General features: G+C 46.9%; 2 protein-coding genes across 2 annotated transcripts; one reads left to right on the top strand and one right to left on the bottom strand.

Annotated features, from left to right (window-relative positions):
* The first annotated feature begins 4745 nt into the window (after window positions 1-4745).
* Window positions 4746-7350, top strand: LOC136476653 (probable receptor-like protein kinase At5g61350). The gene is given in 2 exon segments (XM_066474577.1): window positions 4746-4765; window positions 4767-7350. Coding segments are annotated over 2 exon segments (2586 nt in total). The 5' UTR covers window positions 4746-4763.
* A 1242-nt stretch (window positions 7351-8592) lies between these two features.
* Window positions 8593-11568, bottom strand: LOC136476644 (origin of replication complex subunit 5-like). Its single transcript, XM_066474567.1, has 4 exons — window positions 10716-11568; window positions 10115-10540; window positions 9720-10032; window positions 8593-9637 (listed from the first exon to the last, which is right to left on the bottom strand). The coding sequence occupies exons 1-4, from the start codon at window positions 11498-11500 to the stop codon at window positions 9587-9589; spliced, it is 1575 nt and encodes a 524-aa protein (XP_066330664.1). The 5' UTR covers window positions 11501-11568; the 3' UTR covers window positions 8593-9586.
* Between the last annotated feature and the right edge of the window lie 1682 nt (window positions 11569-13250).

Here is a 13250-nt window from a genome sequence, read left to right as displayed (position 1 = left end):
GCACGGTAGAGCATGACGGACCACCGTGCCGTGCCGCCCCAGTCCACCGTGCCTAGCCGACGGCCCATACACGGCCCGTCGGGCCACTTTCCATGCCGGGCCAGCCCGGAAAGCACGGCCTTTTTAACAGGCCAGGCCGGCCCGAGGCCCACATCAGCAGGGGAAGGGAGAGAGGACGGAGGACGAGGTCGAGGCGCGGGGTCAGCCGTGGCTCCTCCTCTGCCCGCGGCCCCCACCCCTTGCTGGCGCCTCTCGTCATCTCTTCCGGTCGCCCCACCACGTCGTTGTCGCTCCATCACCTCCTCCAGCGGCCGCCGGTGCCCCTCCACTTCTTTGCCAGCACCGTCCATCTTCTCCTCCACCCGTGCATAAGCAGAGGTGGGGCGGCCGAGATCCGGCCGCTGATTCCACCGCGCACCCGAGATCTGGCCGCGGATTCCACCGCGCGCCCGAGATCCGGCCGTGGACTCCATCGTCACGGGGCTCGACGAGGACGGGCGCGGGTCTCAGCGAGGCGACTACGACGGCGATGACCGACGGGCACACCCCGGTGGCCACACCGGATTTGATGGGAAACGCCAGAAGATAGGAGGGGTGTGGGTGCGGCCGCGCGACGACGTGGGGGAGAGGAGGGGAGGGGCACGACGACGTGGGGGAGAGGAGGGGAGGGGCGTGACGACGTGGGGGAGAGGAGAGGGGCGCGACGGCGTGGGGGAGAGGAGGGGAGGGGCACGACGGCGTGGGGGAGAAGGAGTGGAAAAGTTAGGGTTTGGATGGAAGGGAGTGGGATGGGCTTTAGCAGGCCATTTCTGGCACTGGGCCGCACCGGGCCTTCCACTAATTTGTGGGCCGTGCCGTGCCAGCCCACGGGCCTGAGCAGCGGCCCAGGCACGGCCTGCTCCCTCGGGCCGGGCCAGTCCAGGCCCGCACGTCACCAGGCTGTGCCGTGCTCGTGTCGGGCTAAAAAAGCGGGCTTCGTGCCGTGCCGTCGTGCCTCGGGCTGCATGGACATTTATAGGCGCGACGGCGTGGGGGAGAGGAGAGGGGCGCGACGGCGTGGGGGAGAGGAGAGGGGCACGACGACGTGTGGGAGAGGAGGGGAGGGGCGCGGAGGCGTGGGGGAGAAGGAGTGGAAAAGTTAGGGTTTGGATGGAAGGGAGTGGGATGGGCTTTAGCAGGCCATTTCTGGCACCGGGCCTTCCACTAATTTGTGGGCCGTGCCATGCCAGCCCACGGACCTAAGTAGCGGCCCAGGCACGGCCTGCTCCCTCGGGCCGGACTAGCCCGGGCCCGCACGTCACCGGACCGTGCCGTGCTCGTGTCGGGCTAAAAAAGCGGGCTTCGTGCCGTGCCGTCGTGCCTCGGGCTGCATAGACATTTATACTTCACGTGTATCATCAGTCATCACACTAGAGAGCTCTGGCTGGTTTGTTTACTGGGGCCTCGGATACTGTGGGGTCAAATCCCCGACATGCCGAGCCCGAGAAGCCCTAGAAGAAGCTGGGTACGTCCAACTCCCAACCACGCATGCCTCGATCTGTCGCGCATCTCTTCGTAGAATCTACCGTAGTACGTGATGCTGTATAGTACTAGTACAATCGCGTATACCTGCAAGAAAAACGTGTTTCATCAAGAATAGGTAATTTTGGGAACTTCAATTGCAAATTTGTAATACCAAGAGCTCAACATGACAAGTGGTACAGGTCCAGGACCTAGGAGGAGGCATCTAAACGCTGCTTTCTCGTCTAGGATAAACGGCCGTGGACCTTCTATTCTGTGTAGGCATCTAGTGCTAGCTTTTAACTAAATTGAGAAAAGAACCCGTGCAAGAATCAAATGGATGGCCTCGACTCTCGACCGAAGTCAGAGGCCGTCCGTGTTCCGCCAGACCTGCCTGCCATTACCCAGTGGCATGCCATTACCAAACCAAAAGGAATCGCGGTACTAGCATGCAAGGATATGCAAATCGTAGTTACTATATAGCATTTGATTTTGATGGGAAAGGCATCTTTATTACCAAGTTGAGTGCATAGTTAAATCCTGGCCATTTCAGCAGAGCATACTTAGGTCTTTAGGGTCCGTACTCCGTAGCTCCTACTTGTTTGCCATTGCCTAACTAGGCGGCAAACTGCAATTTCGATGGTTCCTCAATCTTGTGGAAATGCAATGCATACGGACCCTGGAAGAGGCCGCAAAATCCAAACACCAACAGACTTTCAGAGACAATGATGGCCTCATTTCCTAATGCTGATTAGCCTACTCTACGGCCTCACTTCAAGTGACGCTGGGTAGACGAACACCAGTGCAGGGTCCAACTCTTCGATTTTGTAGTACCAGTAGTATATTACTTTGCCGCATCAGTCCATATTGCAAGATGCTTCTGCAGGCTGAGCTGTTAGCCTCATGACAGTCTAACAAGGGCCCACCAATCAGTTAGAGAAAAATGTATTGTGCAGAGTCTAATATGTTTCTTACGACACAGACAGGAACAGAAAAAAAATGAAGTCCTGAATAAGCCTGCAATCATAATCTGTTCATACTTATTAGTCATCATTTGTTTGGACACGAACGTTTTTGGCTGGCTGCGACGAACAAGACACGAAGTACATCACGATCCAGACAGATGGTAACAAATAACTAAATTAAAGGACAGTTGGTAGGCGTCCATTTCTGTTTCGGCACGCCTACATAGCATAGCTGCTCGTGAAGGGGTGCTAGTGGAATGAGAGCGAGGCCGAGGCTGTGCTCGGATTAAGTACACGAACGTTGACATCACAATCAAAATAACAAGACTATGGAATTGTCTGCCTGTGAAAAGGTCGCACAAGGTGGCCTACCGTCATTTGATTTCTGAATGCAGACTTGTCTCTTTTGTGCATGTATGGCCCAACAGATCACGGGTTCCGCGTTCCGTTTTTTGCCTACTTGGCTTGGAATTGGGCAAACGGATAAATAACAGCTGCTGCTAGTCTCTTTCCTCCAAAAAAAAAAAACATAAGCAAAAGTTAAGCCTTTTTTTTTACTGAAAGTGACAGAACAGAAAAAAAGATGTACTCTACAGTCCTGTTCACAGATTCAAATTTCACTGCATAATTTGAAATTATTACCGAAACAGGACAATATCTAAAGGTTAGGCTATCACGCCTCACAACTATTGAGCTCATTTCACCACCACTCTAGTTCAACTTGATTAACTAACTTTTCAGTTTCAGCTAGACAAACTGAAGAATTAGTTAATTAAGTTGTAAATTGGATTCAAGAATAAATCCATGGCCATTCTTAGAAAAAGGGTTTACAAAAGAAGAAAAGGCACAGATTTTGAGAAGAAATGCAGCTTAAAAGATAATGAATCACGCATCCCGCAGCAATATCTTAAAGCAGAGCTTAACAGTAAGCCCACCGCTTGCCTTTGTGAAAGAACCCTAAACGACAAGAGAAACACTCATGGCAAACTCCAATTGGGCTTTGCTTGTGGTTCAGGATCTCTAGAAGGCCCTAATAGACAAACGATGGGCCTAGCATGGGCCTGCCAAATTCCGGTTCGTACAAAGCAGCCACACTCAGACTACAGACGTGAACCCCATGTTTAAGATCCTACGCCGCACTTCCATTTTCTTTCTTCGGAACATGGTCTCAAATTTTGTAAGGAAGGCTTTGACTAAACGATTGGATGCTCCATATCAGCTAAAGTTATTGGTGCCCACTAATCAGCTGGTCAAACAAAGATACATTAGCAGAGAAATGGAGAGCCACTTACGTGATCTACAGTGCAGCTGTCCGATAGGAAAACCAGACATAGTGGACCAAGTGCCCCCCCCTCTACTTCAGCACCTACAAGGAAAATCAGGATGCCAAATACTCTTTGTTAGACTAAAAATAACAATATGATCTTGTACAGGCAGATGGGCAATAACTTGGATTGCACGTTTTGCTGGAACAAGACATGTCTGCATGATAAGAAAATGAAAGCTGGTAGTATTATTCAAGGCGTTGCACAGGATGACAGGAAGCTTAAGTACGTGATTCCTGGACAGACAGACTACAGAAGGTTCTGAGATCAAACCAAATCCATGGAAGGGAAAAGATATACAAACATGATAACCGAGATAGTTATGTTGATTACAGCAATAAATGGGGCACTGGAATCTAAGATAACAATGGTCATCCCTCATAACCGTGTTTGATAAACTAACCTCCTTTTCAAACTGTCAGTTTGGGTTACAATTACTTTAAACTAACCTCCTTTTCAAACTGTCAGTTTGGGTTACAATTACTTAAGCCATTAGCTGGGTAAACAGCAAAGAACCAACTGGTAATTAGATTGATAAGTTCCTCCATTAATATCATACAACAAACCATCGCAAGAAAAGAGCTCTCAGATTCCAAATCTCAACCAACTGGAATAAACCAATATGATACAGCTATTCTTTTTTTTATGAAAATGATAGCGAGTGCAACACCTAGATAGCCATGCTTAAATTATTCCAGCCTGACTATTGTACTCCAGCTATTGGCCTACAAGCTCCCTTCATTAGACGTCCACATGTCAGTAGTACAGGAGCTCGGAAAAGAATATTTGACGATAATGGCCAGTTAATAATTAGACATGATATCTAAATTGCAACCTGATCTCATCTGGACGTGCACTCAACCAATACCTTATATCTCTGTAATCAATCCATTCCCTCCAAAAGCGAACCACAGACATCATCCATCCCTGCACCCTTTCCCTCTCTTCAAACCCTGAGACCACTTTCCTCCCCATGAGAAACCACCAATAAGTTTTGCTACATACTGGTGCTTCTGATGCCAACATCAACAAAGATGGCCAGAAGCATGCTTGAGTGCACGAGAGTACCAATGTTTATCATCCTCTCCATCCTTGGTATCACTAGTGTAACCAGCACCAATGCAATTGCATCACAAAAGAGCCCGTTTGTACCTCAAGACAACTACCTCATTAGCTGCGGGGCATCTGGTTCTGTGCAGCTTGATGATGGCAGGACATTCCGCTCTGATCCAGAGTCGGTATCTTTTCTGTCCACCCCAATGGACATCAAGATCACAGCTAACAATTCTCCAACTGCTGCTTCACCATTATCCCCACTGTACCTGTCTGCAAGAGTTTTCTCTGATGTTTCAACTTATAGCTTCTTTGTCTCGCAGCCTGGCCGCCATTGGATCCGTCTCTACTTCTTACCTATCCCTGACAAAAAATACAACCTCACCTCAGCAACATTCTCTGTGTTCACTGACAATATGGTTCTTCTCCATGACTTCTCCTTCATAGCCAGTCCCCCTAACCCCATCCTTAAGGAGTATATTGTTGTAACACAGGGAGACACCTTGAAGATCATTTTCACCCCAAAGAAGGACTCAATAGCATTCATCAATGCTATTGAAGTTGTCTCAGCACCACCCACCCTAATTCCAAATACCACCAATGGCCTGCCTCCTCAAGAACAATTTGACATCTCCAACAATGCATTGCAGGTAGTGTACCGGCTAAACATGGGGGGTGCACTTGTGACAGCCTTCAACGACACACTGGGCAGGACCTGGTTACCAGATGCACCTTTTTTGAAGCTTGAGGCAGCAGCACAGGCGGCTTGGGTTCCTCCTAGAACCATCAAGTACCCTGATGACAAGGCAGTCACACCACTCATTGCTCCAGCAAACATATACTCAACGGCACAGCAGGCAGCATCGACAAATACCTCGCAAGCAAGATTCAACATAACTTGGGAAATGGAAGCAGAGCCAGGATTCAAGTACCTCATCCGCCTACATTTCTGTGATATTATAAGCAAGGCACTCAATAGCCTCTACTTCAATGTCTACATAAATGGCATGATGGGTGTATCCAACCTTGACCTCTCAAGCTTGACAATGGGCCTTGCAGTAGCCTACTACCAGGACTTTACCGTGGATTCATCCAGCATCATCAACTCCACTCTTCTAGTGCAGGTTGGCCCAAGCACAACCGATTCCAGCAATACTGATGCCATCCTTAATGGCCTTGAAGTCATGAAAATAAGCAACCAAGCAAAAAGCTTAGATGGCCAATTTTCACCAAAAACAAGCTCACAACTTGGTAAGAGGATACTAACTGGCATAGGTCTTTCTGTGGCAGTGATTTCAGCTGCATTGGCCATAGTGATGTGCTGCAGGCGAAACCGAAGGCCAGAGTGGCAGAAGACAGACAGCTTCCATTCGTGGTTCCTTCGGCTCAACTCCAACCAGTCCAGCTTCATGAGCAGCTGCAGCAGGCTCTCCAGAAATCGCTTTGGCTCCACAAGGACCAAAAGTGGTTTTTCTAGCCTGTTTGCATCTAGTGCTTATGGACTGGGCCGCTATTTCACCTTCGCTGAAATTCAGAAAGCCACAAAAAACTTTGAAGAAAAGGATGTCATTGGTGTTGGTGGCTTTGGGAAGGTTTATCTTGGTGTTCTTGAGGATGGTACAAAGCTAGCTATCAAGAGAGGCAATCCATCTTCTGATCAAGGTATGAACGAATTCCTGACTGAAATCCAAATGTTGTCAAAGCTTCGTCACCGCCACCTGGTTTCACTCATCGGTTGCTGTGATGAGAATAATGAGATGATCCTGGTTTATGAGTTCATGTCAAACGGTCCACTCAGGGATCATCTATATGGTGGTACAAATCTGAAGCCTCTATCTTGGAAGCAACGCTTAGAAATTAGCATTGGGGCAGCAAAAGGCCTGCATTATCTTCATACAGGTGCAGCTCAGGGTATAATTCACCGCGATGTCAAGACTACCAACATTCTCCTTGATGAAAATTTTGTGGCCAAGGTTGCTGATTTTGGCCTATCAAAAGCTGCTCCATCCCTTGAGCAAACCCATGTCAGCACTGCTGTCAAAGGAAGTTTTGGCTACCTTGATCCAGAGTACTTCAGACGTCAACAACTAACAGAGAAATCAGATGTATACTCATTCGGGGTGGTACTCTTTGAGGTACTGTGTGCAAGGCCAGCCATCAATCCAGCACTTCCAAGAGACCAGGTGAACCTCGCAGAATGGGCCCTTACATGGTACCGCAAGGGAGAGCTCAACAAAATAATTGATCCTCACATTGCAGGTCAAATCAGGCCTGATTCACTTGAGATGTTTGCTGAGGCTGCTGAAAAATGTCTTGCTGACTATGGAGTCGACCGTCCATCAATGGGAGATGTTTTGTGGAAACTTGAATTTGCCTTGCAACTTCAAGAAAAGGGTGATGTTGTTGATGGAACCAGCAACGGGATACCAATGAAGCACTTCAACGACTCAGTGTATGATGACATGGAGAAATCTAGCAGTGCAGGGCCACCTGTTCAAGGAAGATAACAATATGACCACATCACCAAGATTTGCAACTGTAGTAATCCAGTATAACAGTATTACATTTTTGCTGTCCAGTCAAGGAAAATGATAGGGGCTCCAGATATAAAGATGCACATTATTTTGTTTCTACTTTGAAGATCTAGTTATTCTTTTGTATGATTGAGGCTATATTCTATGAACTAGAGAGCATTCTCAAACTATTTGTAAACTAAACTGTAGCGTCAAATTCTTAATTTTAATTATTTGACTCTTGGAGGTAAATTAATTGCTTGCTCTACTGAACTTAATTCTAGTTCCAAATATTTGAAGTGTAGAAACTAGAAAGTGATAGCAAGTAATAGTGAAACACAATTGTTAGGATAATTGTCAAACAGGTACTATGGAATTGTATATATGTTATACTGTTATACGAATATGCTGTGTAACTAACCGACAATAGAACAAGGCACATCAGTTGTAAACCTATGCATTATAAATCATCACTTCTTATCACATATATTCTACTGTAGCACATATACTATCACTCACTTAAAGTTATAATTGTTATTACCAAAATATCAGGTAATCATGGATCAGAAAAATGATTGTGATATATAGGATTCAATGAATTTTCACAACAATATGAAAAATGTGTAGGATATGCATTTCAAATTATATTTCACTAGAGAGAATGACTTACACGGAAAGGATCATACTTGTCTGTACTAGTTAACTCGAATGGCATGAGCACCGTGAATCAGTACATCAAGGAGCACAGTCATATAACAATGTACAACTCCAAACAGATACTAAGGGAGATAAGGGAAGTGTTGCTTTTGATAGCTATATTGAAAGTCACATACACTAATTTTTTTTCTTGAACTACGCAGGAGAGCTGTGTCATTTCATTAAATAGGAGAAACACACAAAACAAAACAAAGGCAAGGCAGAAGAGCCCCACCTGAACTCACACCCCAAACACCAAACCAAAAAAAAAGGAAGAAAACAGACACCCAGCTAGGGGACTAAAAAAGGCCCGCATGACATCCCGAGTCTACGACTCAAGGGGAAACAACCTAGAGAGAAGGTCCTAGAGCTTGGACGCTCCGCCAAACACCAAAGGCCACATTCATCTTCCACTGTCTGTAGGAGGCCTTGAATACTGGGAAGAGCTCCTTTAAACACACATGCATTTCTGAAAATTTACACCTTCAAATAACACAATAAGCTGCGAAGAAAGAGGTAATTTGAAGTACTATTATTTGATCTATCACTTAATTACATATAAAAAATCATACAATTGAGGATGCAGTAAAAGTGGCTCAATTGACTGATGAAGAATTGAAGACTGGTGTAAGATTGTGACATATGACTTCCAGTTTCTATAATGATATGAATTTTCCTATTTAAGTGGCATAATCTCAAGTAAAGCATAGACAAAGGCATTCTAGTCCCAAAGAATAAAATGCATTCATAAGATTTAATCAGCTGCCAAAGGCAACACCTCAACAGCACAACGCTATGTTAACCAATACCACTGGAAGTTCAAGTGGTGAGATCAGGCAGATGATGAACGTGAATGGAGTAATTACTTAATACAGATCAATACGACAACATTGGACTTGGACAAAGTGGCGCTGATCTTTTTCAGATAGAGGGCAGGTTTGTTCACAGCCACACATTTGGTGGCGAGTGTGGCAGCGCCTAAGCTGTGGTGGTTGAAATCGGCGCCGCAGCTGTGGCATATTTTTCAACTGGGAAAGACTGTGGCTGCCACGTCCAAACGCTGAACCAAGCAGCAGCCTTCTGCTGGTGGCGAGCCGCACTTGAGGCTAGCAGGCTGTGGCGGGGAAGCAAACACCTCCAGAATTATGGTACCGCTATGCCACACAAAAATAGAGGTTGATCTGATGGCATTACATGAAGAAAAGAACATCTAGTAATCTAACTAAACATTGCTTGATTCAGATGCTAATGGTTCTTTTCTTTCTGAAGCACGAGCTGTTGACAAAATGCTACTTCCGAGACATTTCAATAAAGCTCAGAATGTTAAGTTACCACTAGATCCAGGGTTGGATAGTACTAATTATCTGACTGAGAAACAAGATGAAAGAAGTCAAGAAAACTGAAGAAGATGGAGCATATAGCAATTGCTTTATCCCTTGATGCCCTACAATCATGGGAACTAGACAGATCAGATACCAATATAGTCTAAAGCCAACAACAACAGTTGTTACAGCCTAGGCTAAGGCTGCAAAGGCTATCTTCTGTATATATACTTCGAGAGGGGGAAACCAACACTCCTGGCAACCTGTAAATAATAGATTAAGAAATCACAAAATGATCATGATACAGCCACAGTGTCTTACAGATGAATGTTACAAGGTGCTCACCTTGAGTGCTAAATCTTCATCAATGTTAGATCGATATCTAGCTGAGCCTTCTAGCGGGCAGCTCCCGCTTTTGGAGAGGAAATTAGAATTGCAAAGTGTTGAAAGTTGCAAAAGAACATCTGACATCAAACCAGTCATTCCATTTCCATTCATCATACTATCAGGACATTCAACATCACCGAGATAATCTTCTGACACTGACGTGATGCACTGAAATATAGCCAAGAGCCTCTCAAGAGGAAATGTGCCAGGGCCTTTCAAAAGCATCTCTTCAGCCATGGTGTCCTTCATATTCATCGACGCCTGAGAGCTCCTACATCAAAGAACAATGATGTAAGCATCTAATAAAATGATTAGACTGTTGGCAAGTCAAGAGATGGCATTAGGTGGCATACTTTCTCTTACGCCTATGGTTATCTGACCCTCCAGTTGAATCGAACAAAGCTGCATCAAGAGTAGCCGGGTTCCTTGAAGCCAGGAAAGCTGACAATAGTAAGTATTTCGCTGACACAGACATGTGGAACTCCAATTCAGTAGGCAAACCATCCCCACTGCCAAACTGACTTTTACTCCTAGCCTTCCCACCAGAACTGCGGTCCTTGCATTCATCCACAGAAGTCCTTGTGGGAACACTGAATGTCTCGTTCAAGGCAACAGCCAAATGTGGCTGTATATGTTCAAACAACCTCCTTTTGATGCTCTCATCCGGAACTGCCTTCAAATCCCCCAATGGCTCGCAGTACCTCCTGAAAAGTGGCTCCAGTGCAGCTACCAGTTCATCTACCCTCCTTGTTACTCGGAACAATGGCTTCAGCGCCACACTGCCAAACAAGAAGAGGAATGAAAAAGAAGAAATAGCACGATTGAGTAATCACAGTCCAACGATGCTCCCAAGGCACTAGCATACCCATGTCAAATATACTGCTTGGTATTTGGTTCGACCCATACCCAGGATCAAATTAGCACAAAAGCCAGAATCACTGATGAATGCCTTACCTAAGGAACGATGAGTACAGCTTCGGATTGGGATGGCCTCGCATCAGGATGTCTCGGACCTCGTCCACTGTGTAATCAGGGAAGTAAATGTGATTCGGCTCGATAGAGCCAGTCATGGAGTAGTACGCGTCAGGTGTAGCGCTGCTCACGTAGACGAGCACGACCTGCGGAAACCAGAGGAGATCGTAGAGGCGGAGAAGGAGAGCCAGAAGTTGGCCGCCCTTGTCCCAGCTCCTAACAACCTCCAAATTATCGAACACCAGATACACGGCCTCGCCCTGCGCGGAGAGGCCAGCAAGCGCGTCGCGGAGCGCGGCGACGAAGTCCGAGGGCTTGTCGGGGATGCGCAGGCGAGAGGAGGCGGAGGACGACGAAGGCGGGCTGAGCTGGGTGAGGAGGGAGGCGAATAGGGCGCGAGGGGACGGGAGGGAGCGCAGGGCGGCGTAGGCGACGCGCAGCGGGCGGGGGCGCACGTGGCGGAGAGCGAGGAGGAGCGCGCGCGTCTTCCCCGTGGTGGCGCCCCCGTGGAGCAGAAGCGGGAGCGCCGGCGCGGGCGCCAGGAGCCGGAGGAGGTCCGTCGCCTGAGCGCGGCGGCCGGGCAACGCCTCGAGGAGCACGTCGATGGTGCTCCGCTCGTGCTCCCCTTCCTCCTCCTTCGCGGCGGCGGTGGGGACGGGTTGGCGCCTGGGCGTCGATTTGGGCCTGGATCCGGACGGGGAGGTCGGGGAGGCCGGATCGGCCACGGAGGAGCGGGTGGCGCGGCGCGGGGTGACGGGCTGCGACATCGCGGAGGTGTCGGCGGTGGTCGGCGTCGGCGAGGATGCCGTCGGAACCCTAGGCGGCAGGAGGCGGGGACCGGGTGGGACTTGGGAGGGGATCAGGGAATGGCGAGCCGCGGGCGGGACTTTGCGGAAATTTTGGGCGCGCGCCGCGGCGTGGGCGGGCGGGAAGATGACGCACGGTTGGGCCGTTGTTGATTGGCCTTTGTTAGGCCATTTCCGTTCCGAACAGAAATGGATCCACGGGCGGTCAACTCGGTAAACGGGTGAAGTCCAGAAAGCTCATGGGATACACGGGCAGTGGCGAGCTGGGCTTGGGAAATGGTTGGCCCCAATCGAGAAGAGCAGTTCCCCTCTGAGAAATGAATGAAGCAGGGCCTTTCTGACCATACCAAGCCCAAACCTAGAGCTGTTCGGTTGATAGTTTCTACGGCTGACAAGCAGGCTGATGCTGATTTATTGTGAGAAAAAAATATTGTACTATGTCTGATAAGCAGGGCTGATAAGCTATAGAGGCTCATATATGGATTTCTCCTGATCTTGAGAGTGGTTTGCACAAAATGAATGTTGGCGCGGCTTTTGCATTTGCTGAAGATTATGGGATTCGTAATCATAAAAGTGGCTTCAGACTACTTAAATGTTTATATCAATAATATTTGAGAGATGCCCTTCTATGATTATCCACAGACCAACATGTTTTTTATTTGAGCATTCTGTGCACAAGGGTACAGATTCAAATAAGGAGGCTCGCTCATGTGTTGGGAAAAAGTAGCTTGTGGACTCTAGAAGATGGCCTCATGTATTTGCTCTTGATGGCTTCTCTCCTACTTATAGATGTAAACATGGATGTTAATGATAAAATGAAGCTCTAGTTTCCTCTCTTTCAAGAGAGAGAGAGCACTTCCTCTGTGTAATAATGTAAATCATGTTTTATTTCGTTAGGAGCTAGGACAAAACTTTAACCAATGATTATACCATTAGTATATAATAACCTTGTGATACAAAATTGGTGGCAATAGAATCATAATAAAAATGTAATGCAACCGTGCTATATACCTGTCTAAAGCAGCCGTCGCCACTTTCGAATAAAAAAAGAGGGGGGGGGGGGGGGGGGGGGGGGGCAATAGCGGTCATCGTCCTTGCTATGTCACGTCTCCGGTGTACTCTCCCTATGATAATGAGAAAAATACATTATGTATGGGTGCACGAATAAAAAGACATTTTGCACATGGACACGGTGATGAAAGTACGATTTTCGCTACTATTTTTCGGGGTTGTATAAGATTATTTTACTAGACAAATTTGCTCATATCGTTTTCAAGGTCCACACGCATGATAAGTACTCCATATGTCCCAAAAATAAGTGTACTTCTAGAATTATGGTGAAAATATCAATGCTACTGAGAAATTACATATATACCCCTATAAAGATGTAATCATTGCGCTTTAGGAGGAGAGAAAATAAAAAAAGATAACTAGAGTTGATTTGTCTCATATGTAGATGTGCCCTTATTTTAGAAAAAAAAATTGAACTCCAGAAACGCACTTATTATTATGGGACGGAGGGTGTAATCCATAAACTTCGGAGTTGTGGACAGCTTGTTCCGTCGGTTATTGTATCGAAAAAATACTGAAACAGAGTACTAGAAGAGATGTACTCCCTCCATTCCAAATTATAAATCGCTTTGATTTTTTTGGTTCATCTATTTTACTATGTATCTAGACATATTATTATATCTAGATGCATAGCAAAATA

The sequence above is a fragment of the Miscanthus floridulus genome, chromosome 1 (genome assembly GCF_019320115.1).
Source record: "Miscanthus floridulus cultivar M001 chromosome 1, ASM1932011v1, whole genome shotgun sequence".
In the NCBI taxonomy this organism is placed as follows: Eukaryota; Viridiplantae; Streptophyta; class Magnoliopsida; order Poales; family Poaceae; genus Miscanthus; species Miscanthus floridulus.
This window is presented reverse-complemented; position numbering and strand designations above follow the sequence as displayed.